This window comes from Oncorhynchus tshawytscha, linkage group LG11 (genome assembly GCF_018296145.1).
Source record: "Oncorhynchus tshawytscha isolate Ot180627B linkage group LG11, Otsh_v2.0, whole genome shotgun sequence".
In the NCBI taxonomy this organism is placed as follows: domain Eukaryota; kingdom Metazoa; phylum Chordata; class Actinopteri; order Salmoniformes; family Salmonidae; genus Oncorhynchus; species Oncorhynchus tshawytscha.
In genome coordinates this window covers 36,857,429-36,884,389 of record NC_056439.1, presented here as the reverse complement: position 1 = coordinate 36,884,389, position 26,961 = coordinate 36,857,429, and the positions used below count along the sequence as shown (strand labels likewise).

The 26,961-nt window shown below is 43.8% G+C and overlaps 3 protein-coding genes across 5 annotated transcripts; 2 read left to right on the top strand and 1 right to left on the bottom strand.

Moving 5' to 3' along the window:
* Window positions 1-214: 214 nt before the first annotated feature.
* On the top strand, window positions 215-4,438 carry zbtb8a (zinc finger and BTB domain containing 8A). The gene is made up of 4 exons (XM_024437591.2): window positions 215-468; window positions 2,189-3,048; window positions 3,143-3,312; window positions 3,423-4,438. Exons 1-4 carry the CDS (start codon window positions 404-406, stop codon window positions 3,741-3,743), a joined length of 1,416 nt encoding a protein of 471 aa, XP_024293359.1. The 5' UTR covers window positions 215-403; the 3' UTR covers window positions 3,744-4,438.
* Window positions 4,439-5,239: 801 nt separating this feature from the next.
* On the top strand, window positions 5,240-8,977 carry LOC112261937 (hydroxymethylglutaryl-CoA lyase, mitochondrial). Its single transcript, XM_024437590.2, has 9 exons — window positions 5,240-5,382; window positions 5,759-5,848; window positions 6,080-6,187; window positions 6,388-6,483; window positions 6,701-6,849; window positions 7,017-7,080; window positions 7,249-7,437; window positions 7,548-7,673; window positions 7,935-8,977. The coding sequence occupies exons 1-9, from the start codon at window positions 5,284-5,286 to the stop codon at window positions 8,034-8,036; spliced, it is 1,023 nt and encodes a 340-aa protein (XP_024293358.2). The 5' UTR covers window positions 5,240-5,283; the 3' UTR covers window positions 8,037-8,977.
* Window positions 8,978-13,753: 4,776 nt separating this feature from the next.
* Window positions 13,754-18,042, bottom strand: gjb3 (gap junction protein beta 3). 3 transcript variants are annotated; one of them, XM_024437586.2, is made up of 3 exons: window positions 17,756-18,042; window positions 17,017-17,170; window positions 13,754-15,047 (listed from the first exon to the last, which is right to left on the bottom strand). In XM_024437586.2, exon 3 carries the CDS (start codon window positions 14,966-14,968, stop codon window positions 14,132-14,134), a length of 837 nt encoding a protein of 278 aa, XP_024293354.1. In that variant the 5' UTR covers window positions 14,969-15,047; window positions 17,017-17,170; window positions 17,756-18,042; the 3' UTR covers window positions 13,754-14,131. The 3 variants fall into 3 exon arrangements, with proteins under 3 accessions (XP_024293354.1, XP_024293357.1, XP_024293356.1); XM_024437589.2 differs by having other exon boundaries at window positions 17,894-18,042; XM_024437588.2 differs by lacking the exon at window positions 17,756-18,042 and adding an exon at window positions 17,592-17,736.
* Window positions 18,043-26,961: the final 8,919 nt, after the last annotated feature.

Sequence of the window (26,961 nt, the reverse complement as noted above, 5' to 3'; positions counted from 1 at the left end):
ATTGATTATTTGTTTTAAATTTTGATTTATCAGGGGACGCTGCAGCACCTTCAGCACCATACTTCCTGTGGCTATGGTATAGGCTATGTTTTTGAAACAAATAATCTGTTCAAATTGTGTTTTAAACAAAAATTAGGAGGATCAGGTATTTTGGGAATGTTACTATTTCAATACTTTCCCATTTCAAGGCCGGAAAAGGCGAGTATAGTCTCTAAAAGGGGCACTTGTACTTTAAGTGGCTCCTTGGCCCTCGGGCGCTCAGTTAAACACCCACGTCAGCACTGCCGTTTTTTCTCGGTCTATAAACGGGTTTCGGTCTTTAGGGCTGAGCAGGAAGTGGAGCGAATGTGTACCCCGAACCAGTAAAAGAAGGAGTAAAATTGCCAACTAAAAATTTTAAAAAATGGCAATGGTGACAGAGATGGGGGCGAATTTGGCATATCGGGCAACGGGCGAACCAAATCACCTGTGAGTATCGATACCTTTGTCGTGGGTAGAGCATTGGCAGAAGCAGAGAGCGCGGGTAAGCAGTCTAGCCTATAGGGCGTAAGCGGGTCCTGCGGACATCGCTCGCCTGAGGAAAATGCACTAGGTTCCGCAGCACGGAAATTCTCTTCGCTGCTCATAGCCAACTGAGCTCTGGAGTTTGGGCATGAAAGGGGTGATCAATGGAACCAAAATCGGGTGTGAAGGTGATGCGGTCCGTTGGCACCTGGGATATAACTATGATTCGTATTTGTTTGTGCATGATCGATTGAAGTCTACCATAATATCTCTGTTTTACTGTAATTCCATTGTGCGGGAGCTGTAAGTGGGCGTCTCTCCTGCGCTCGCGCACAGGCACTGAAGCTACCCGATTTTATTTCGATGCGCTGTAGTAGCCTATTATTGTTCACAGTAATTTTAAGATATGGATGCGTAAATGCTTTTGAATTAAATGGTATATTGATTTATATATATGGGAGGGAATTAGTTCGTTGTTTTGATTTCTAGGGTATCCACTCCAACCGGGCGTTAAGTGGGCGCAGTGCTGCATGCAGCTCTTCGTGTATTCCATATATTTATTACGAAATGCTGATTTTTAAAAAAAAAACGTTATCAGCTAATTAGATATAAGTAATTAGGGATAAATACATGGCTAAACGAGAACATTTTGACATGGTTTTAAACAACCAAAACCTACAATAAATCCACAAAGCAAATATACCCACTGTGTATGAGAGCAGCACACATTCATAATGTCTCATTACTGTCATTTTCTATTTGTGAAGAGTTTTCTGGTGAGGGTTTATATTCTCCTGTGGGATGATTGCAGGGTTTCGTTACCCGATGGTGTCAGTGAGTCGGGTGTAGCCCCTCAGATAATAAAGCGCTTGATTGACGGCTGAGGCAACCACTCACGGTGCAGTTTGGGGACTAGTAGGCTGACTCTCTGAAGAGTTGGATCAATGACGTATATAAACCCTGGATTGTATATTTATGTATTGGCCATTGAGAGGCTTTGAAGCCACGAGTCGGCCATATTGGCACTCCCTAGTAGGCCTAGTCCTCCATAGGAATGAATGGAATACTGCAGTATTTCAATTAAATGTTTCAAAGACTTAAATACATGTACTTTTGTCCATCTTTTTTTTTGCTGTGGTGGGGACAGTAAGCATTCGTAATCTAAAAAAATATAATCCTTAAAGGAATTTAAAAAAATATAATTTACAGTTATTTTATTTGTATGTTTAGCTCACATAATATAGTTTAAAAGTATGGATTAAAATTAATGTTGCAAAAATGAATGTAGACATTAATAAAGTAATTACTATAGCTTTCAAATATTTTTTACAAAGTGGGGGAGTGCCAAGATAGAGGCACAGTGGCTTCAACACAGCGCCCCACTAGTCATCTAGTGTGTATATAAATCATTGAGTTGGATTGGCTCCACCTAGAAAACAAAAGGCAGTCAGTGATGGTTACACAAGAGGATGAGAGTTGCACATTTTGGGGTGTATAATTGTTTTCATAATAATTAATTGAATTCACTTTTATTTCAGTTTATCCTGGTGGTGTGAATTCATATTTGTATGTTGAATGATTTTACAATCCAGATCATGTGATCAGTCTCAACAATTTTCCTCTTTATTATAATTTTTGTGTGACATTATATTCACCTGTCACATATGTCTGTTGTGTGTTGCAGACAGGCCCAGCGGTGGTACCATACGGACATCACAGCCAATCACCAGAGCTATCTGCTGAAGCAGTTGGATAATCAGAGGCGTCAGGAGCTGTTCTGTGACTGCAACGTTCTGGTGGAGGGCCAGCTTTTCAAGGCCCACCGCAATGTCCTTTTCGGCAGCAGCGGCTACTTCCGTATGCTGCTTTCCCATGGGGCCGATGACAACGCTGAGCCGGTCAGCACCTCCTTCGAGGTCTTTAGCCCCGACACGTTCACCGTCATCCTGGACTTCATCTACTCTGGACAGCTGGACCTCTCCAGCCACAATGTGATCGAGGTGATGTCCGCTGCCAGCTACCTGCAGATGAACAACGTCATCAGCTACTGCAAGGACTTCATCAAGTCCTCCCTGGAGATCAGTGCCAAAGAGGATGATGTCCACTACCTCAGCTTGTCTGAGAACAGCTATCCTCAGGCAGGTAGGGAGGACAACGCCATAGACCACCAAGCAGCCACCTCCACCAGCCCTCCCTCTGCCCTCTGGACCCACGACAGCTCCAGGCCCCAGTCCTCCAGGTACCTGGTGAAGGAGTTGGACCTGGATGCTGCAGTCCTGAAGCAGGATCTCAGCTCCCCTCAGCCCAGCCAGCAGCACAGCCCTGAGGTGGAGGTGCTGCCGGATGCAGAGGAGCCCCAGTTTGCCCGGCCTCGTGCGGAGCGCAGACGGAAAGGGGCTGGCAAGAGGAAACCCTACTGCATGCGCTCCTCAACAGATGAGGCCCTGGCCATACAAGAGGCCCGGTCACAAACGGCACAGAAGGCAGACGAACTGTATGCCACTCTACCTACCATTGTGGGTGTTGTGGGACTCTTTAACAAAGGTGAGCGCGGTGATATTACTATTGACCCTTACTAATTATTAGGTTCTTAGGGTTAAAACAGGTTGTAATTAATGTCCCCCTAATCTCACTTTAGACCCTAACCCCTCCATGCGCTTCAAGTGCCCGTTCTGCACTCACACGGTCAAGAGGAAGGCAGACCTGAAGAGGCACCTGCGCTGTCACACGGGCGAGCGGCCGTATCCCTGCCAGGCCTGCAACAAACGCTTCACCCGCCTGGAGCACCTTCGCAGCCACTTCGAGACGGTGAGTCATCTAGGGCTAAAACATGGTGGGCAGATTTACAGGTGTAGACATTCTATTAGTGTTTTTCCTGTATAATTTCTCAATTTGTTTCCCTGATTGATGCTCTACAGATCCATCAGGCCAGGAAGCTGGTGTGCAGGAAGTGTAAGCGTCAGGTGACAGAGCAAAGTGGGCGGGTAGTGTGTGAGGGCTTGCGGCGCTACCGAATGTGTACTGAGTGCATCCAGGAGACGGGCTGTGAGGATCTGCCTATCGATGGCCTGGAGGGGGCTAGCGAGGAGCCTGCCCTGTTGCTGGGGGTGGATGGGGAGGAGGAGGATGGAGACACACAGAGGAGTTGGCTGGTAACCGATGATGACGACCTGGCAGAAGACTCAGGAGCTGACCTTATCATCCAGGAAGTGGAAGACAGCGATGAGGAGCTTCAGTGAAAGTGTGTGTGTGTGTGTGTGTGTGTGTGTGTGTGTGTGTGTGTGTGCTTGCCTGCTTGCTTGCTTGGGCACTTTTGTGTATGAGTGTCTGCTATATTTCTCAACGTTTATTGTCAGTGATTATATATAAATAAGCATCCACATTTTTAATGACTATTCATTGGAGAAAGTTATGTTGAATAATAATTGTTTATAACTGTAAATATTAGAATTTGTAATATAATAGACTGCTTTTATTCTGAACAAGACGTTTTCAAGCTTGTATTTTCAGTTTAATATGAAAAGAAAAAGTTTTTGATATTCAATGTACAATGTTACCATTTTGTTTGTCAGCTTTTATCTTTCTTTGCATCAAGAATATTAACATTAATATTAACAATATTATTTCCAGCCAAATACTCCTCACACCTTTAATGTTAGTGAGGATTTTAAGGGACGTCAAAAGGAAGTCAGTGGTGTTTATATATGTTTGCCAATGCCTTTCATGTTAAGTCAACTACAGTGGACAGTGTTTGCACGTTTCTGTGTAGAGAATGTTTTACTCTTTAAATTTTTTACTATTAATTGTTTGTTTTTATTTACAAATGAATTACTACACATTATTTTGACCATGATTATTGTTGATGTATCATTCATGTTTATTTATTATCTTTTATACTTATTTTACACACATAAAATTTATATTTTTATAAGAATTCCAAGTTGACATTGTTTTATTGATTCATCAGGAAATGTCTTTCAATTTGAGTTTGATTATCAATGGTGGGGTCTAGGGCCATATTGCGGCTGTTCTTTGCTCACAAATGTTTTATAATGTTGTAAACCATTTGAACCAAAGTCAAAATAAAGGTTACGAGATAGAATAAAACGTTAAAGACACTACAGTCACTCCCGTTCATGATGTAACTTCGCTTTCCAATATCCTTTTCAAAACAATTTGAGGTGTTTCAAGTCAACTTTACACCTGGTGCAAATGTAGGCTATATCTGGGCTGGTCAGTAGGTGTCAGTAATGTACTACTTTTTTGTGGAGTAGAGGACCAGCAGAAGAAATTGTTGTATGCTGATGCGGTGAAGAAAGTACAGTAGGATGGGTCAAAAGGTGAGGAATCCTGAGAGTATACGAGATTTGACTTCAGAAGAGTTACAGGGTGTGTTGAGTGGTGGTGTCCCGTCCTCCCAGGCCATTGGCATGGTGCAGGAGCAGATAGGGTCAAAGTAGTGGAATGGGGTAGTGAGTTTTTAATGAGTGTAGGTGTTAACTGCAGAGAATAACCTGGGTGTATGAGACATTACTGCAGAAGACTTAATGGGGTGGTGATTAGAATTTTTAGGAAATAGTGGTATATAGGTGTAGGGTTAGTTGGTGGTGCATTTTTTTCCTAAGAACAGGAATAATGAAGATAATTTAACGTAGGTAGGCCGGGGCTGGCCTCACACTTCAGTACAGTAGGTGGCGGTGTATGCACCTTAAAGTTGGATGCTATCTGCCAACCCAATCCCAAAGAAGAAATGTACGTCACTGCTAAGGCTGGACGAACATGGCGGCTGTCATGAGATTTGTCAACAGAAGCACCTTTGGTTCTAGAATGGGTCATCAATGTTTATCCTTCAGTTGTTCAGCAGCAGTGGCGAAATCAGTAAGTCCGTGTGTTTTCTTTCTTCAACATCTCTCCAGTGCAGTGGCTTGTTATTTTAAATCATTTTTTTATTTGATAAACACAAGTGCCTGTTATTACCCTAATTTAGCTAGCTAAGATTACTACAGGACTAGCTAACTGTTGGTTAAAATTAATGCTAAAGACCGCTTTTAAAATGTGTGTGAAATACTCTATTTTGGTATAACGAGCAATGTCATAGCCATAATGTGTGTGTGTGTGTGTGTGTGTGTGTGTGTGTGTGTGTGTGTGTGTGTGTGTGTGTGTGTGTGTGTGTGTGTGTGTGTGTGTGTGTGTGTGTGTGTTTACTTGTAGTTAGCTACGTGTACTGTCTCACACTTACCTCTGTTGTTGACAGGTTCAGGTTGGTGCATCTGCAGGGAAGGCTCTCCCACAGAGGGTAAAGATAGTGGAGGTTGGACCCAGAGATGGGCTTCAGAATGAAAAGGTGTAGTAGTATTCCACATTATTAGGATTTTATGCTTTTTTTGCTGAGTTCACCGGTGAATTACATCTTTTTTTGTGGTGCATTGAATAGAGCAGGTGTGGCTGGGTGGGTGTCGCTCAAACTCATGAGGAACCAGGAAGTATTTTTACAGTTCTGGGGAACTGTGGCAAAATTCACCTGTTGCAGATGTTATTGTCATAACTCATGTCTCTCTTCTGCTGTCCCTGTTAGACTCTTGTCCCTACTGAAGTTAAGATTCACCTGATTGACATGCTCTCAGAGGCAGGCCTTCCTGTCATTGAAGCCACAAGCTTTGTCTCTCCAGAATGGGTCCCACAGGTGAGCTTACTAGAGTGTTTTGTTTACTCAACAACATGTCCTTTCACAATGTATATTCCAGATCATCACTGAATATCGGTGTCCATGTGACGACCATAGTTTGCTTTACAGATGTGTATAATGGATACTGTATTCATTCAACTATGAAAATAGTTGCAATTGCATCATTTGTGATGTGTCCTGTCCCTCCTGATTGACAGATGGCCGACCAGGTAGAGGTGATGAAGGGGATCAACAGACGGCCTGGTGTGTCCTATCCCGTACTGACCCCCAACCTCAAGGGCTTCCAGGCAGCTGTACATACCTCTGATTGGCTCCATGCACCTGTTACTGTGCTTACTGTGTTACCTCAACATCAAATAGACACATAACAGAAACACAGAGATGTTTGAGTAACTCATGTAACTCAGTAACTTAATAATTCCATCAAAGCTAATTATTAAACCATTGTAAGCACTGTGGTATTTTTAGACTGTAGGTATTGAGCAAGTATGTTGCTGGTTACTTTCTCAGGTGAAGGCAGGAGCAGCAGAGGTGGCCATATTTGGCGCTGCTTCTGAGCTGTTTAGTAAGAAGAACATCAACTGCTCTGTGGATGAGAGCCTGCAGCGCTTTGAGGAGGTCACCAAAGCAGCCAAAGAGGCCGGTGTGCGAGTCAGAGGGTAAGATTGACAGACAGACATAGGGAGAGGCAGAGGAAGAAAATGGGAGCGGTCGTGATTTTCAATGGGAAAGTCTGTCAAATGCTGTAGGGTTGTTTACAGTTCTCTAAGACGTCATGTTGTTTGACTCCAGAAAATAGTCTCACCTCCTAGCTCTGTTCCCTCAGGTATGTGTCATGTGTGCTGGGATGCCCATATGAGGGCCAGGTGTCACCAGACAAAGTGGCTCAGGTGAGTTCCTCTGACTCAGACCAAGCCCAGCATTCTATTACTTGGCACTGAGAACTGTCTCTTCATCTTCCCATATAAATGTAATTATACTCCAAATAGATGTTATTAACAGTGTCATAGAGGTTTAAACCTGCTTGAAGATTTCACCTGTTGCTTTCTCTAATGCAGGTAGCCAAGCGTCTGTATTCCATGGGTTGCTATGAGATCTCTCTGGGCGACACCATAGGTGTGGGTACACCGGGCGGCATGGCTGAGTTGCTGGAGGCAGTGAGCAGGGAGGTGCCTGTTGACGCCTTGGCAGTCCACTGCCATGACACCTATGGTCAGGCTCTGGCCAACATCCTCATCGCCCTGCAGGTACTGCACAGTAAGACCTGAAACTGAGTGCAATATAGAGGACTCCTCTGATTTGGTGTATAAAAAGTACTGCAATACTTTTGGTATGAAGATGTTGTTTGTTTTTGCAGATGGGCATCAGCGTTGTGGACTCATCTGTGGCTGGCCTGGGCGGGTGTCCATATGCACAAGGCGCTTCTGGGAATGTGGCCACAGAGGATGTGGTGTACATGCTGCATGGACTCGGCATTCAGACGGTGAGAATTCACCTCTTCCCACTCTTTCTTTATCAGTCTCCCTCTTTCACTTCCTCCCTCAGTCCAATAGTCTGGCAATCTGTTACGAGAAAATGTTCTACTTCCTGTTTATTGAAAAATGAATTGTCTTCAGTGTTTACTTTTAACACAACACGTTTGACCTGGAGGAGTCCCAGTTCCCTTTTTAAACTGGTCAGTACACATGTAAAGTTCCCTGTTTCAGTGTGGGACTCTGTTGTCCTCCTTCTCCCTCTGTCTCAGGGAGTGGACCTGCCCAAGCTGATGGATGCTGGAGCGTTCATCTGTCGTTCCCTGAACAGAAAGACTAGCTCTAAAGTGGCCCAGGCAACCTGCAAACTCTGAACCTGGCTCTACGAAGGCCTATAAGAGGGATGTCACAAATGATACCTACAGACATGGCCAGAAGGCATTACCAAGGCAAGGCACACACACACCTGTGCCACTTAGATGTAAAATACTTTGATTTAGCTGTAGGTAAAAGCGGTTGTAAGAACTGTGTGTGTTCAGTTATTTGATATAAGTCAAGTACCTTTCTTATAAATGAAAACATCCAAATAGTTGGAAAGCCTTGCTCAAGTGGTGCCTTCTCATTCTTCTCATGTCCTCCATACACCTGGTGCCTTGTCCTCTCCCTCTGTGTGTTACATGATCATTGCAAATGCACAAACGGTTCATTCAGAGTAAATTATGCTGTTGAATATGTATCTCATACCAAATTTGAATCAACAGAAAGTTAAATGAAGGTATTATTGACAGTTATTGTTGTATTGACCATTTGGGTGTACAAACAGCCTTGTCCTTATTTGTCAATCTTCATGTTCAGCCAGCTGTTGGAACTGTGGCTAAGGGATGAGTAATGCCAGTATATTGCAGTAGGTATCTAAAACAGACCTTGATGTTTGCAGAGTGGAATAGAAAACAGATCTATTGATGATAATCAACAAATTGATTTATATTATGGGACAGGGAGTCACAGGATTTAGCCATTGTGTTGTCATGTTTGTTATTGTCATCTTCCAAATCTTCCGACTATCCTTACTTGAAAACCACTTGGGATTTGCAAACCTACCATATTAGGGCAGTAAAGTCCGTCATTCCAGCAGTTGGAATAGAATTTTAATGTTTTCGTCTGTTTAATTCTTGGTTTTGGTGTGTCTCATTTGTGAATGTAAATATTTATTGTAAAAGGTTGCACTTCTGAAATGACGCTGTTAGAAATGTTTATCATAAATCTAAGGAAGCTAAATTCTTTGCTGTATTTAAATTTAAAAAATACTCTTCAATGAATGTGTTATGCATATTTAATTGAACAAATGGCATTGTGCATTTACACAGCCAGTGTCTGTGACACAGCTACGGAAGTGTAGCCGAAATATGACATGATGAAGCATGACACTGCCTACCCAACCAGGACATAGAGATGAATCACCTAGAGTTCTGGTGAGTTTATAACACTAGACTAGTTGAGGAATCCACATTGGTTGCGGCAGGTAGCCTAGTGGTTAGAGCATTGGGCCAGTAACCAAAAGGTTGCTAGATTGAATCCCTGAGCTGACAAGGTAAAAAGCTGCCGTTCTGCCCCTGAACAACCCACTGTTCCTAGGCTGTCATTGTAAATAAGAATTTGTTAACTGACTTGCCTAGTTAAATAAAGGTTAAAAATACAGTGGGGCAAAAAAGTATTTAGTCAGCCACCAATTGTGCAAGTTCTCCCACTTAAAAAGATGAGAGAGGCCTGTAATTTATCACTTCAACCATGACAGACAATATGAGAGAAAAAAAATCCAGAAAATCACATTGTAGGATTTTTAATTAATTTATTTGCAAATTATGGTGGAAAATAAGTATTTGGTCAACAAGCAAGATTTCTGGCTCTCACAGACCTTTAACTTCTTCTTTGAGGCTCCCCTGTCCTCTACTCGTTACCTGTATTAATGGCACCTGTTTGAACTTGTTATCAGTATAAAAGACACCTGTCCACAACCTCAAACAGTCACACTCCAAACTCCACTATGGCCAAGACCAAAGAGCTGTCAAAGGACACCAGAAACAAAATTGTAGACCTGCACCAGGCTGGGAAGACTGATTCTGCAATAGGTAAGTTGCTTGGTTTGAAGAAATCAACTGTGGGAGCAATTATTAGGAAATGGAAGACATACAAGACCACTGATAATCTCCCTCGATCTGGGGCTCCACAGAAGATCTCACCCCGTGGGGTCAAAATGATCACAAGAACGGTGAGCAAAAATCCCAGAACCACACGGGGGGACCTAGTGAATGACCTGCAGAGGGCTGGGACCAAAGTAACAAAGCCTACCATCAGTAACACACTACGCCGCCAGGGACTCAAATCCTGCAGTGCCAGACGTGTCCCCCTGCTTAAGCCAGTTCATGTCCAGGCCTGTCTGAAGTTTGCTTGAGAGCATTTGGATGATCCAGAAGAAGATTGGGAGAATGTCATATGGTCAGATGAAACCAAAATATAACTTTTTGGTAAAAACTAAACTCGTCGTGTTTGGAGGACAAAGAATGCGGAGTTGCATCCAAAGAACACCTACTGTGAAGCATGGGGGTGGAAACATAATGCTTTGGGGCTGTTTTTCTGCAAAGGGACCAGGACGACTGATCCGTGTAAAGGAAAGAATGAATGGGGCCATGTATCGTGAGATTTTGAGTGAAAACCTCCTTCCATCAGCAAGGGCATTGAAGATGAAACGTGGCTGGGTCTTTCAGCATGACAATGATCCCAAACACACCGCCCGGGCAACGAAGGAATGGCTTGTTAAGAAGCATTTCAAGGTCCTGGAGTGGCCTCGCCAGTCTCCAGATCTCAACCCCATAGAAAATCTTTGGAGGGAGTTGAAAGTCCGTGTTGCCCAGCAACAGCCCCAAAACATCACTGCTCTAGAGGAGATCTGCATGGAGGAGTGGGCCAAAATACCAGCAACAGTGTGAAAACCTTGTGAAGACTTTCAGAAAACGTTTGACCTCTGTCATTGCCAACAAAGGGTATATAACAAAGTATTGAGATAAACTTTTGTTATTGACCAAATACTTATTTTCCACCATAATTTGCAAATAAATTAATTTAAAATCCTAAAATGTGATTTTCTGGATTTTTTTTCTCATTTTGTCTGTCAGTTGAAGTGTACCTAGTTGAAGTGTACCTATGATGAAAATTACAAGCCTCTCTCATCTTTTTAAGTGGGAGAACTTGCACAATTGGTGGCTGACTAAATACTTTTTTGCCCCACTGTATATAATAATTCATTCATGGCACTCCAAAACCAATCAAAGGCAGTACCATTGAGATACTTGTAAACCATAGGACGTACTGTACAGGAATCGAATCGGAGTCTTCTATGGACTAAGGGCTGGATTTAATCTGTATCGCTGAAGTTCAGTGTTACAGCGTGATAGAAATGTAAAGGCAATGTTCCCATGTTAGCGGAGACTGCATTCACAGTAAACGCTGCATATGTCTGCTCAGTCGAAAATTTAGATCACGCAATCTGTAACGCTTAAGCGATACTGATTGAATGGAACCCTAACCGTCATCTCAGTGGTGTGAGGTAATGGCTGAGTCATGTTCTGAGAGGTTGGGATTTTGCACTTAATGTAAAGCAAGTGATACAGAACAAACAGGCAGTGTTTGTCTTCCACACCTAGTAGTAAGCGACAAAGAACCTGACGGAGAAGCTGGACCTGCTATACTGAGATTCCTTTAGCTTGCTTACACTTCAGAGTCCCAGAGAAACATTCAAATAAATGTTGTCCTTACCTGGTTGATATGTATGAGCCAACAATAACTTGGACATAAACATCAGAGAAATTCTGACTTCTAAATGAAAATGTACCCTAAAGCAATGGTATGCCAAATACCAAGACTGTGTTGGGAACATCTATTCACTCTCTGTGCATGTGTGTACATTAATGAATGAAACATCCCGTATAAACAGGACTTCATTGCCCTGTGCTGCTGGCTTGGTCCTGTATGTCACATGGGGCTGTTTTAAGGTCCTGATTAGATATGTTCTGATCTAGTCACTCAGGCTAAGTCAGACAGAAATGGGGCCAAATATCGAATATTACTGAATACCGAGTTACCTGAAGAGTAACTTTCCAGATAAAGTGAAACAGGAACAGGAATGAAGTCCACTACTGTAATATGAATGATACCAAAGTAAAATAAATGTTCATATTTTATTTATAAAAAGGAATGTACAAAACAGAAGTTTGAAGCTGATTGTGAAGGTTCTGTTCCTGACAATGTGAGGCTATCAGGTGTCCACACCATTGTTCACTGAGAAACATTGTTTTATCCACTTTTCTCTGTAGTCAGATTTTGTGCTCCAGCTTTCCAAGATGCCAACATTTACTTGCATACGTGGACTTGATAAATTAAACATCAGCATTCCTTGTCTCTCATTTGAATCAACATAGGCCTTGGATGAGGAACATTTGTGTACAAACATGTACAAACACAGACAATCTGTTGTGGCATTACAATATAAATATGAGAGGAACCATGCAGATGTAGTCTTGTAATAGAGTAAAACAATTTAAAAAGTGATTAAATGATAGAGGAGCTTCTATTAGAATGCATGCTTTAAATAAAACAAAATAAATGATTAATTATGTTGGTGCACCATCGCCAAGTAGTGGTAAGCCACTGTCCAGTTTAGACTAATCTTGCACCAACACTGTCAAAGCAAAGATATTTGTTATCATTCTGTTGTCTCATATCGAAGTCATAAAACAGAGAGTATACAAATGTCTTTGAGGCAAGAAACAACACATTTCAGTAATTAATAAGCAAATCTCTGAAATGCATTTTCTTTCTAGTAGTCTCTGTTTCTAGAGCACCTTAGCACACCTCCAAAGTATTGGTGATGTGGGTGAAATTTCATGTCTGCTGAGCGCAAACTTGACCGTTGTGAAAATTCTGTGCAACTTCCAGCGTGCATTTAATGTGAACGCTGAGGCTGTACCCACTTTAAGTTACAGGTTCAGACGGTGGTCAAGAAGGCTACTGTGGCTATTTGATCATAATGTAGGGCTACCAGAGTGGCCTACCATCAAAAACAATGGAGAAAGTGCGTCTCATAACATTTTAACATTGAAATAGCTGTTCTATCATTCACCCTACAGTAGCAGCCAATGTGTGATGTTCAATGTAGCCCTACATTCCATGAGACTTAAAAGAAAACATGCAGGGCTTGACATTACCTTGTCCTTCAGACAATGAGGTGACTGAAAAGGTTATTGTATTGTTTGATGTAAGAAACCACTTTACAAAATAACATGCAGTATTATTCCCATAACATTATTTCAGAGAATCAGAAAAATGATGTTACCCTCTGCTGCCTATTGGCTACTTAGCTTAGTCAAACCTGTCTCAAAATACAACACTGCCCCTTTAAGACAACAACAAAAAAGCTCATACTCCACTCGTATTTTCAAAGAAATGTACACGTTTTGTGCTCTTGTATGAAGCAATCACTCCCCCATTGCTGACTACAAATGATTTAAACTGGGCTAATAACTCACTAACTAGCAAAGGATATGAACAAAATGTGCACATGTGGCTACAAGCAGCTCTCGCTTTGATAAATAAAAAAGCGCATCTACTCACGACCGCTCATGCTGTAAACACAGTCAAGTTCAAAGCGAATGGCACAGATCCATACATGGCAATGATCAATTTGCATTTATAAACTGGGTGGTTCGAGCTCTGAATGCTGACTGGCTGAAAGCTGTGGTATATCAGACTGTTCTAATTACATTGGTAACCAGTTTATAATAGCAATAAGGCACTTCGGGGGTTTGTGGTATATGGCAAATATATCACGGCTAAGGACTGTGTCCAGGCACTCCGCATTGCGTCGTGCATAAGAACAGCCCTTCTTATGCACAATGTATATTGGCCATACACCACACCCCCGCAGGCCTAATGTCTTAAATAGGCCTACTGCAGCTCTGATTGGTTATGCCACACCGGTCTGTGTAGAGTACGGTCTGAGTCATGCGTGTCAATACAATAGAATCCTACTCCGATGCGTTTTGCCTACAAAAAATTTATTGCATAGTGACAGTAGTTTTGCATGCTAACTCTTGCATAGTTCATTTTGTTTCGCTATGTTGCATTGAAAGGGAAACGTTGATAGTAAAGGGAAATGGGTTGGAAGGGTTGGTTATTCAGTCTGGCAGTAAGAGTTTAGTTGTATAAAATGGAATGTGGCTCGCGACAGGCTTGTCTAGCCCCAGGGTCATGTACATCAATACAAAGCCTTGCTCCATGGCAGTATAGGGCAGTAATAGCTAGGGCAGTAGAGACAGAAAAGTCTGTCTCTCATACAGGCTTGACCAATAAGGTGAGGCCTGGCTCCATAGGCCTTCATGTTTGGTTCAGTCTTGGGATAGAGTGGACATCCACTCTAGGACAGGTTAGGGGCAGAAGCATGCATATGAGCCGGTAAGGTGGCTTGTAGGTGGCCTGGAACCTGGGGATTTAAGGATTGTTTCTCCAGCCGAGACATAGGTAGAGTGCTGCAGTCGCTGCAGGAATTCTCCTTGTTGTACCGTTCATGCAAGGCCAAGGTGCGCTCTCTTCTCTTCATCTTTTGTGCTTTGCGAGCGATGCCCTTGGAGACGAGGTAGATGATCTCACAGACGTTGAGCACGATGCAGAGGGCCGAGGCGCCCACCATGAAGTAGGTGAAGACCTTCTTCTCTGTGGGGTGGCCGATGTAGCAGTCCACCTGATTGGGGCAGGGGCTGACCTCACATTTGACCAGCCTGGGCAGGTAGAAGCTGTCATAGATTTTGTGGAGGATGTAGAGGAAGGAGATCTCGATGCCTGTCTTGACGAAGAGGCTGAGCAGGTAGGTCCACCAGAGGCCGCCATGCTTTTTGCCTGTGTTCTCGTACAGCTTGGCCTTGTTGCCATGCTTGGCGTGGTACTTTCGCTCACGTTCATCGCGATACGCCACATGCATCACCACCATCAAGGAGGGGCAGGTGACGAAGATGAGCTGCAGGGCCCACAGGCGGATGTGGGAGATGGGGAAGTAGTGGTCGTAGCAGACGTTAGCACAGCCGGGCTGCTTGGTGTTGCAGTCAAAGTCCTTCTGCTCATCGCCCCACACGCGTTCTGCCGCCACCACGTACACCATTACCCTGAACACAAACACCACAGAGAGCCAGATACGGCCGAACGCAGTGGAGTACTTATTCACCCCACTCAGGAGGGCTTGGAAGGTCTTCCAATCCATGATTGGGGCTGGATGTTGACAGCCCACCTTTTTAGAATGAGCTTTCTTTAGTTTGATTACTATGGATTACTGGAGCAACCTGAGTAGATAAAAGAGACGATGGGGGAGAGAGGCATCAATATATGGTATGGTATGAATTAATTTCACAAACACTTAAAGATTGTTGGGTGTAGGGCTATTACTTTGATGTGCCTTTTATAGAAACCAGAAGTATAATATCTATTTTTTGAGAAATTAACTTGAATGCACTGGCATTTTGTTTCCCCTTTTCAATAGATTTGTCATTAGTATATTTCCACATATCCCACATGTTGACATGCATATAAAGTGAACTTTGTCAACAAAGATCACCTTTTATCCTTGTAATATTTACCTGAGAAGGTTTACACAACCAAAAGGTTTACACACAGGTACAGTGCATTCGGAAAGTATTCAGACCTTTTGAATTTTTCCACATTTTGTTACGCTACAGCCTTATTCTAAAATTGATTAAACCATCCCCCCCCCCTCAATCTACACACAATACCCCATAATGACAAAGCAAAAACAGGTTTTTAGAAATGTTTGCACATTTATAAAAAAATTAATAATAATATCACATTTAGATAAGTATTCAGACCCTTTACTCAGTACTTTGTTGAAGCACCTCTGACGCACCTCTGCACACCTGTATTTGGGGAGTTTCTCCCATTCTTCTCTGCAGATCTTCTCAAGTTCTATCAGGTTGGATGGGGCTATTTTCAGGTCTTTCCAGAGATGTTCGATCGGGTTCAAGACCGGGCTCTGGCTGGCCCACTCAAGGACATTGAGACTTGTCCTGAAGTCACTCCTGCGTTGTCTTGGCTGTGTGCTTAGGGACGTAGTCCTGTTGGAAGGTGAACCTTCACCCCAGTCTGAGGTCCTGAGCACTCTGGAGCAGGTTTTCATCAAGGATCTCTCTGTACTTTGCTCCATTCATCTTTCCCTTGATCCTGAATAGTCTCCCAGTCCCTGCCGCTGAAAAACTGCCACCACCATGCTTCACTGTAGGGATGGTGCCAGGCATGATGCTTCACTGTAGGGATTCTTCCAGGCATGATGCTTGGCATTCAGGCCAAAGAGTTCAATCTTGGTTTCATCAGACCAGAGAATCTTGTTGCTCATGGTCTGAGAGTCTTTCGGTGACTTTATGTAGAAATTAGTAAAAATAAAGAAAACCCCTGGAATGAGTAGGTGTGTCCAAACTTTTGACTGGTACTGTTTGTAAATCAGGTATTTATTTGTAATACATTTGCAAACATTTCTAAAAACCTGTTTTGTCATTATGGGGTATTTAATTTAATACATTTTAGAATAAGGCTGTAACATAACAAAATGTGGAAAAAGTCAAGGTGTCTGAATACTTTCCGAATGCACTGTAAATGTGGCAATTGATCAATTCGAATTTTGGGGGGGAAATTACAATTGAGCAAGGTGGGAATGCAAATGAAGGCATATGCTGCTATAGTAGGTATTGGTTTAACTTGCTTTACCACACACCGACCTAGCTATAACAGTTGGGATGTCTGTGATATTGGATAAGTATGATTTTCCTAATAAATCAGATGTTTACTGTTTGGCTGTACAGGGAAGGACATCAGTGCCCATCATCTTTCTATTTTCTATTTTTTTCTTTGTTCCCCTCATTGCTCATGCCTGCTTAAAAATGTTACATGTTGGTATAAAGCCAATGTGAACTGTTCCAACATTATCCCCAAAAAAGGAATGGATACAGTTCAACGTACAGGCACCATGGTTCTTCATCAAACTAGCTTTTACTCATAACCTCTTCTATTGCGCATTTTCAGGTGGCTGTATAAACGTTTATGATACCTTGGTACAATGTACGGTAAATCTCCGAATTTTGTCAAACAACGTCAATTGAATATGTGACGCATGTCAAAACGTAGGCTACAATTCAACATCAACGCAATAAAACAATACAAATGCCTACACCCCATGCTCAACTCATTCACACACCAAAAGTAAGTAACAGATTTTTTTAAATAGATAGCCAACATTTCACTTACTTAACAAATGTTAATCCGTTGTTTGTGCTTTTGTTCATAAATCACTTCTTTTTTTTCTGTAGATTTATCTTGGGTTAATTCGTTTTACGCAGAGGTTTAGCCCGCTCTACAGGTAGAACGTCGTTGTCTTGAGTAATGGGTCTTTGGAGTATGCCTGTGGGTGGGGGAAAACATTCTTGTAGCTTTAGGATTTACAGATTTCTTTCGCTGGAATACACAACTCTTCGCTCTTTTATGATCGGTCTGATGCATCCACTAATCACACTAGTTCGATAGATATCTGCCTCCTGACAGTCCAGACTTGTGAACTTGTCCTTCACATGGCATATTATATGTAAAATACAATAAAAACACATCTGGTTTGTCTAATTATTAAACTATCCTGTGTTATTCCCTTACTAGCACAAAAGCAAATAGACCCATTTTATATAGTTTACTGTGTCCATCAATTAGAGCTCAGATATTATGGTTAATGTCAGGTGATTCTTAGTGACAACAATGGATTAGCCTAATAATGTGTTGATGAAAGAACTACAATATTGCATACTCAAACCAAATTTTAAAAAATGACTAACACAATAAATAGTTTCAATGCAGTCCTTTCTTCCAGTTAAAATGTGTTCCAGAAGGCCTCCAGCCCTCCACTAAAGTAAGAGACCACCACACCCAGAGGTGAATAACAGTTGTTGTTCTTCTGCTGTTCCTCACACCCGATTGGTGGAAAGTATCAAAGGTTTACCTGGTGCAAGGTAGCTCTCTATTGTGGGATGAAGAGGTGGGGCATGGCAGGGGCACTCTCAAATCATCAAGGGAATTAATCCTTTCAGCTTTTTCCATAAAGTCAAAACAATTACTTATCATGTTACCTGTTACTTACGGTATCTTCTGCCTGTGTGAAGCAGGATGGGAAATCTGACACCACTTGAAGCTGGGATGTCACTCCTTCCATTTCATTTGCTCTTCCGACAGTCCAACTCCTGGCTGAACCCTACATCACAGCCACTAACAATGCATATGCCTGGAATCATTACATCATAACGCAGCATAAATCTGTAGCACATTCAGATATCGATTTACAGACATGTTCTCTAACACTAAATATACAAATACATATTTTACAGTTATAAGGAAGGTGAAATCTTATAGTTAGTCATTTTATAAATTAATTATACTTTATTTAGAAAAAATCTATATTTATATTCATACAGTTTTGTTAAATAGGAAATACAGTGCATTCGGAAAGTATTCAGCTCCCTTCCCTTTTTCCAAATGTAGTTATGTTACATCCTTATTGTAAAATGTATTAAATACACATTTTTAATCATCAATTTACAACAATACCCCATAATGACAAAGCGAAAACAGGTTAAGAAATGTTTGCAAATTTATTACAAATAAAAAAACTGAAATACCTTATTTACATAAGTATGCAGACCCTTTGCTATTAGACTTGAAATTGAGCTCAGATGCATCCTGTTTCCATTGACCATCCTTGAGATGTTTCTACAACTTGGAGTCCACCGGTGGTAAATTCAATTTATTGGACATGATTTGGAAAGGCACACACCTGTCTATATAAGGTCCCATAGTTGACAGTTCATGTCAGATCAAAAACCATGTCATGAGGTCAAAGGAATTGTCCGTAGAGCTCCGAGACAGGATTGTGTCGCTTCCCAGATCTGTGCTTCATTGAAGGTCCCCAAGAACACAGTGGCCTCCATCATTCTTAAATAGAAGAAGTTGGGAACCACCAAAACTCTCCCTAGAGCTGGCCGCCCGACCAAACTGAGAAATCGGGGGGAGCTTCAGAGTTCCTCTGTGTAGATGGGAGAACCTTCCAGAAGGTCAACCATCTCTGCAGCACTCCACCAATCAGGCCTTTATGGTAGAGTGGCCAGACGGAAGCCAAACAGCATAGGCAGGGGTCCCCTCGATGTCCCGGGTGGGGGGGGGGTGGCATCAGCCAGGGGACCAGAAACCACCGGCCTGAGGAGGGAAACATGAGAGTGAGGAGGGTGAGATCCGGTAGTTGACAGGGAGTTATATCCGATAGGTCACCTCATTGACCCTCCGGAGGACCTTGAAGGCCCCACAAATCGGAGGCTCAACTTCTGGCAGGGGAGATTCCTAGTGGAGAGCCAGATGAGATCAACAGGATGGAACACGGGAGCCTCACTGCGATGGCGGTCCGCCTGATCCTTCTGACGACGGACGGCACGCTGGAGCCTCCCGTGGGCGATGTTCCACACGGCTGATATTCCAGGACACACTGGAAGGGAGTAAGCCCGCTGTAGGAGTGACGTTGAGTTGAGCCTATTCCACCCAGGGAAGGAACCGGGCCACTCCCCCTGCTTTTCCTGGCAGTGACTCCTTATGAACCTACACCGCTCCTGGTTGGTCCTCTCCACCTGCCCGTTACACTGAGGCCAGTACCCGGATGTGAGGCTGACCATGGCCTCCAGCTTCTCCATGAAGGCTTTCCAGACCCGTGACTTGAATTGGGGACCACGGTCGGAAACTAAACTCAGTAAAAAAAGAAACGTCCTCTCACTGTCAACTGCGTTTATTTTCAGCAAACTTTTCAGCAAACTGTGTAAATATTTGTATGAACATAACAAGATTCAAACATCTGAGACATAACCTGAACAAGTTCCATATACATGTGACTAACAGAAATGGAATAATGTGTCCCTAAACAAAGGGGAGGGGTCAAAATCAAAAGTAACAATCAGTATCTGGTGTGGCCACCAGCTGCATTAAGTACTGCAGTGCATCTCCTCCTCATGGACTGCACCAGACTTGCTGTGAGATGTTACCCCACTCTTCCACCAAGGCACCTGCAAGTTCCTGGACATTTCTGGGGGGAATGGCCCTAGCCCTCACCTTCTGAGCCAACAGGTCCCAGATGTGCTTAATGGGATTGAGAACCGGGCTCTTCGCTGACCATGGCAGAACACTGACATTCGTGTCTTACAGGAAATCACACACAGAACGGTGGCATTGTCATGCTGGAGGGTCATGTCAGGATGAGCCTGCAGGAAGGGTACCACATGAGGGAGGAGGATGTCTTCCCTGCAATGCCAAAAAGCTCAGTCCGATGATGCTGTGACACACCGCCCCAGACCATGATGGACCCTCCACCTCCAAATCGATCCCGCTCCAGAGTAACACTCATTCCTTCGACAATAAACGCGAATCCGACCATCACCCCTGGTGAGACAAAACCGCGACTCGTCAGTGAAGAGCACTTTTTACCAGTCCTGTCTGGGCCAGAGACAGTGGGTTTTTGCACATAGGCAACGTTGTTGCCAGTGATGTCTGTTGAGGACCTGCCTTACGACAGGCCTACATGCCCTCAAGCCAGCCTCCCTCAGCCTATTGAGGACAGTCTGAGCAGGGATTGTGTGTTCCTGTTGTAACTCGGGCAGTTGTTGTTGCCATCCTGTACCTGTCCCGTAGGTGTGATGTTCGGATGTACCGATCCTGTGCAGGTGTTGTTTCACGCGGACTGCCACTGCGAGGACGATCAGCTGTCCATCCTGTCTCCCTGTAGCGCTGTCTTAGGCATCTCACAGTACGAACATTGCAATTTATTGCCCTGGCCACATCTGCAGTCCTCCTGCCTCCTTGCAGCATGCCTAAGGCACGTTCACGCAGATGAGCAGGGACCCTGGGCATCTTTCTTTTGGTGTTTTTCAGAGTCTGTAGAAAGGCCTCTTTAGTGTCCTAGGTTTTCATAACTGTGACTTAATTGCCTACCGTCTGTAAACTGTTATTGTCTTAACGACCGTTCCACAGGTCCATGTTCATTAATTGTTTATGGTTCATTGAACAAGCAATTATAAACAGTGTTTAAACCCTTTGCAGTGAAGATCTGTGAAGTTATTTGGATTTGTACAAATTGTCTTTGAAAGACAGGGTTTGACATTGAGTACATACAGAACATAAGTAGACATAGTTGGTGACGTCCTGCGCCAAGGTGGGCCACCAGTATTTATCTGAGAGTGATTGGATGGTGCGGGTGATACCTGGGTGTTCAGTGGCGAGGGATGTGTGTGCCCAGGTCAACAGCTGATCTCTCATCCCCATGGGGACGTACATCCACTCTGGAGGGCAGATGGCAGGAGCGGGTTCCCTCTCCAGAGCCTGGATGATGTCCACATTTACATCCCAAAACACGAGGCCAAAGATACAGGAGGACCGCTTGATGGGCTGGAGGACACTCACAGGACCCTCCACTGACGTGGAACCACAGGGTGCAGGAAAGATGGTCTTCCGGGATCCTGGTCCCCAGGCGGAGATTCTCATCTTTGACCAAGAGACCTTGAGTTTATGGAGTTCGAGCCATGGGAGGCCAAGGGTGACTTTGTGTGTGGGTACGGTGATGAAGAAGGGAAGGCTTTCCTGGTGCTTGGGTCCCACGTGAGGGTGAGTGGGGCTGTGACCTGAGTAATTGTGCCGGATCCCAATGGTCGCATATCCAGGGCTTGGACAGGAAAAGAAGAGGAGAGAGCGTATGAGGTTAACTTCAGGGAGGAGGCAAGGGCCTGGTTGATAAAGTTCCCTGCGTCACCGGAGTCCACTAGAGCTGTAAAGACAACACCTGAGGGACAGCCCGCCAGTGAAATGGGAACCAGAAAGGGTTTGGTGTTAACGATAATGGAAGACTTACACCTACACAGCTCTGCTCTTGTGGAACCTGGGTTAGGACGCACCGCGATGAGAGCATCCAAGGATATGTTGATATATCTCGACATGCCAACTCTGTTTGGACCTCTTCGTGCAGTCCACTGCGGAATAGAGTGCGGAGCACCGGCTCATTCCATCCTCTGGAGGCTGCCACAGTCCGAAAGGTGAGGGTGTACTCCGCAGTGGTCTGGGCACCCTGCTGGAGTTGGAAAAGTTGCTCACCTCCCCTCTCTGAAGGATGGTCAAAGACCGCCCTGAACCTCTTATAGGAGAGCTCCTCCTCTCCTCTCTCCCAGATGGCATTAGCCCACTCCAATGCCAATCTGGTCAGCAAGGAAATGACCGTGGCAATCTTGGCCCTCTTGGTGGTGGGGACTCCCATCTGATAGGCAAAATAGAGGGAGCACTGGAGTAGGAAGGCACAGCATTTCAATGGAGTGCCATCAATCTTCTCCGGAAGGGACAGTTGGGCATCGCTGACCTAGGTGGACGGCTGGGTAGTCTGGGGGATTGGCTCACTGTGACGACCCATTGTAGGAGGCCCTCCGTCAGAGGTATGGAGAACCTCGCTGGTGGTGTCAAGGCTGTGGAGAACGCGGAGAACCTCCTTCATGGTTGTACCCAGTAGAGCCAGCTGGTCGTGGTGTTGCTGCAGTCGATGACACTGTTCTTCGTCCGTCTGGAAGATGGTGAAATCATCTGCTGCTTCCAGTATTTTTGAGGCAGTATTCTGTAACGAAGACACAGGAAGCAGGTGCAGATGATGAGTTTAATAATAACAAGCATGGCAAGTTACAAAACAAGAGAAGTGTCTGGACATGAAAAACAGAACCAGTACTGCCTGATGACTGAGGATGGTGAGGGCTATATGAAGGGAGAGTAATCAGGGTGGTGATGAAGTCCAGGTGTGCTTAACGATGGGGAGCAGGTTTGTGCAATGATGGTTGCCAGGAAGGGTGATTAGTAGACCAGCGAGGGAGCAGGAGTAGGCGTGACGATTGTGGGAGCACCTCCTCTAAGAGTATGAATTAAGCTGTTTGTGAAGGTTTGAATCCTAAGCAACCTGCATACACATTGTTTGAAGAACAATAAATCAACATAGCTGTAGTAGGTCAAAGCTGTGTGCTGGAAAACATAGTAGAGTTTGGGTGTTTGAGTAGGCATTGTGGTGCTCATGTGAATTTCCTTTATTTTTCGGCTTCAGACAACTTCACTTAAAACGTAGTTTTTTGTTTTTAGTTAGATAATAGACAAAAACATTTTTTTAGACAATAGGATTGAGGTCAGGGCTTTGTGATGGCCACTCCAATACCGTGACTTTGTTGTCCTTAAGCCATTTTGCCACAACTTTGGAAGTATGCTTGGGGTCATTGTCCATTTGAAGACCCATTTGCGACCAAGCTTTAACTTCCTGACTGATGTCTTGAGATGTTGCTTCAATATATCCACATAATTGTCCTGCCTCATGAAGCCATCTATTTTGTGAAGTGCACCAGTCCCTCCTGCAGGGAAGCAACCCACAACATGATGCCGCCACCCCCGTGCTTCACGGTTGGGATGGTGTTCTTCAGCTTGCAAGCCTCCCCCTTTTTCCTCCAAACATAACGATGGTCATTATGGCCAAACAGTTCTATGTTTGTTTCATCAGACCAGAGGATATTTCTCCAAAAAGTACGACCTTTGTCCCCATGTGCAGTTGCAAGCTGTAGTCTGGCTTTATTATGGAGGTTTTGGAGCAGTGGCTTCTTCCTTGCTGAGCGGCCTTTCAAGTTATGCCAATATAGGGCTCGTTTTACTTTGGATATAGATACTTTTGTACCTGTTTCCTCCAGCATATTCACAAGGTCCTTTGCTGTTGTTCTGGGATTGAGTTCATCTCTAGGAGACAGAACGCGTCTCCTTTCTGAGCGGTATGACGGCTGCTTGGTCCCATGCTATTTATACTTGTGTACTATTGTTTGTACAGATGAACGTGGTACCTTCAAGGTGTTTGGAAATTGCCTCCAAGGATGAACCAGACTTGTGGAGGTCTACAATTTTTTTCTGAGGTCTTGGCTGATTTCTTTTTATTTTATCCATGATGTCAAGCAAAGAGGCACTGAGGTTGAAGATAGGCCTTGAAATACATCACAGGTACACCTCCAATTGACTCAAATGATGTCAATTAGCCTATCAGAAGTTTCTAAAGCCATGACATCATTTTCTGGAATTTTTCAAGCTGTTGAAAGGCACAGTCAACTTGCTGTAAGTAAACTTCTGACCCACTGGAATTGTGATACAGTGAATTATAAATAATCTGTCTGTAAACAATTGTTGAAAAAATTCCTTGTGTCTTGCACAAAGTAGATGTCCTAACCGACTTGCCAAAACTATAGTTTGTTAACAAGAAATTAGTGGTGTTTGTAAAATCTGTTTAGAAGCCTCTTGGACCTAGACTTGGTGCTCCGGTACCGCTTGCCATGTGGTAGCAAAGAGAACAGTCTATGGCTAGGGTGGCTGGAATTTTTGACAATTTTTAGGGACTTCCTCTGACACCGCCTGGTCCAGAGGTCCTGGAAGGCAGGGAGCTTAGCCCCGGTGATGTACTGGGCCATACTCACTACCCTCTGAAGTGCTTTGCCGCCGGAGGCCAAGCAGTTGCCATACCAGGCAGTGATGCAACCAGTGGATGCTTTGGATGATGCAGCTGTAGAACCTTTGAGGATCTGAGGACCCATGCCAAATCTTTTCAGTCTCCTGAGGGGGAATAGGTTTTGTCGTGCCCTATTTACGACTGTCTTGGTGTGCTTGGACCATGTTAGTTTGTTGGTGATGTGGACACCAAGGAACTTGAAGCTCTCAACCTGCTCCACTACAGCCTCGTCGATGAGAATGGGGGCGTGCTCGGTCCTCTTTTTCGTGTTGTCCACAATCATCTCCTTTGTCTTGATCATGTTGAGGGAGAGGTTGTTGTCCTGGCACCACACGGTCAGGTCTCTGACCTCCTCCATATAGGCTGTCTCGCCATTGTCGGTGATCAGACCTACCACTGTTGTGTCATCTGCAAACTTAATGATGGTGTTGGAGTCGTGCCTGGCCGTGCACGGGGGTGGCGGCATCATGTTGTGGGGGTGCTTTGCTGCAGGAGAGACTGGTGCACTTCACAAAATATATGGCATCATGAGGCAGGACAATTATGTGGATATATTGAAGCAACATCTCAAGACATCAGTCAGGAAGTTACAGCTTGGTCGCAAATGGGTCTTCCAAATGGACAATGACACCATGCAAACTTCCAAAGTTGTGGCAAAATGGCTTAAGGACAACAAAGTTAAGGTATTGGAGTGGACATCACAAAGCCCTGACCTCAATCCTATAGAAAATTTGTTGGCAGAACTGAAAAGGTGTGTGCGAGAAAGGAGGCCTACAAACCTGACTCAGTTACACCAGCTCTGTCAGGAGGAATGGGCCAAAATTCACCCAACTTATTGTGGGAAGCTTGTGGAAGGCTACACAAAACGTTTGACCCAAGTTAAACAATTTAAAGGCAATGCTACCAAATACTAATTGAGTGTATGTAAACTTCTGACCCACTGGGAATGTGATGAAATAAATAAAAGCTTAAATAAATAATTCTCTCTACTATTATTCTGACATTTCACATTCTTAAAATAAAGCGGTGATCCTAACTGACCTAAGACAGGGAATTTTTACTCTGATTAAACTGAGTTTAAATGTATTTGGCTAAGGTGTATGTAAACTTCCGACTTCAACTGTAGGTGTTCCTTTTGTCCAGGTGGGAAAGGGCAGTGTGGAGTGCAAAAGAGATTGCATTATTTGTGGATCTGTTTGGGCGGTAAGCAAATTGGAGTGGATCTAGGGTTTCTGGGATAATGGTGTTGATGTGATCCATGACCAGCCTTTCAAAGCACTTCATGGCTACAGCCCGTGATTGCTACATGTCAGTAGTCATATAGGCAGGTTACCCAAGTGTTCTTGGGCATAGATACTGTGGTGGTCTGCTTAAAACATGTTGGTATTACAGACTCTGACAGGGAGAGGTTGAAAATGTCACTGAAGACACTTTCCAGTTGTTGAGCGCATGTTCGCAGTACACGTCCTGGTAATCCGTCTGGCCCTGCGGCCTTGTGAATGTTGACCTGTTTAAAGGTCTTACTCACATCGGCTGCAGAGAGTGGGATCACACAGTTTTCCGGAACAGCTGGTGCTGTCATGCATGTTTCAGTGCCAGGTATGAGTGCTGAGATTAGTCCCATATCAGCACTAGTGCATTTGTCACATATTAATGAAAATCATTCTATATGGGGATCAGAACATACAGTATGAGCAACACTCTAATTGTATAAGAGGACCGGTCCAATCACCAGTTTTATACGTTAGCCAGGGTGGTAGACGTCCCTCCCAGTAGAGGAAATTTACCTGTCAGTCTCTGGGACAGGTGACTCCTCTGTTTACATGGAAATTAGAGATCATAAAAGGGATGATATGTGTAGTAAAGGTGAACACAGGGCTGTGAAGTGTAATCGAACAAGTTAGTCTCACTTTGTAATCCAGAAAGGGGAATTTCAGTTGTACAATGAAGTGTATGTTTTTGTGTTCTGTAAAAATTAACTCTGTAATAATCAACCAGGAATCAAGGTTGGACCTGGTCTGTTGACACAGAATGTTATTTCTCTCTATTCAGCCTCAGGACTTGTGGGTCTTTCACTGTGTAGACAAAGAAAATAACACACGTTGGCAGCAGGTAGACTGTACAGGATTCTCTTTTAGTTCTGCCCTAACTCCTCATTTTCCCTGTTAGCACTTGCCCCTGCTGTTTTCACTGTCTAATATAGCGGTGTACTGACAGACACAGAACATTGTAGTTGTTTTCCTGTTCTCTCGGCGTGTGGAGACATGGTGTGCATTCTGTCAGGTGCACCCAGCAAACTGCCTGGACCAGTTCTCGAACTAAAGTGCATAAAATACAGGAAGTGTTGCCAAGGCAGATGTCTTATACACTGAACAAAAATATAAATGCAACATGCAACAATTTCAAAGATTTTACTGACTTACAGTAAGGAAATCAATCAATTTAAATACATTCACTAGGCTCTAATCTATGGATTTCACATAACTGGGAATACAGATATACATCTGACCTTGTATTCCTTTGTACTCCCTGACGAAGGCAATGCAGCCGAAAAGTGTTGGTTTAAAAAAAACGTTGTTTCTATTTAACATGCCATACTAATAAAGGCATTTTAATCAATTACA

Coding starts and splice junctions, on each gene's coding strand:
- gjb3 (XM_024437586.2), bottom strand. CDS start 14,968: ATGGATTGGAAGACCTTCCAAGCCCTCCTGAGTGGGGTGAATAAGTAC.
- zbtb8a (XM_024437591.2), top strand. CDS start 404: ATGGCAATGGTGACAGAGATGGGGGCGAATTTGGCATATCGGGCAACG. Junction 469..2,188: donor ACGGGCGAACCAAATCACCT/GTGAGTATCGAT, acceptor TGTGTGTTGCAG/ACAGGCCCAGCGGTGGTACC. Junction 3,313..3,422: donor TTCGCAGCCACTTCGAGACG/GTGAGTCATCTA, acceptor GATGCTCTACAG/ATCCATCAGGCCAGGAAGCT.
- LOC112261937 (XM_024437590.2), top strand. CDS start 5,284: ATGGCGGCTGTCATGAGATTTGTCAACAGAAGCACCTTTGGTTCTAGA. Junction 5,383..5,758: donor CAGCAGCAGTGGCGAAATCA/GTAAGTCCGTGT, acceptor TGTTGTTGACAG/GTTCAGGTTGGTGCATCTGC. Junction 6,850..7,016: donor GCCGGTGTGCGAGTCAGAGG/GTAAGATTGACA, acceptor CTGTTCCCTCAG/GTATGTGTCATGTGTGCTGG.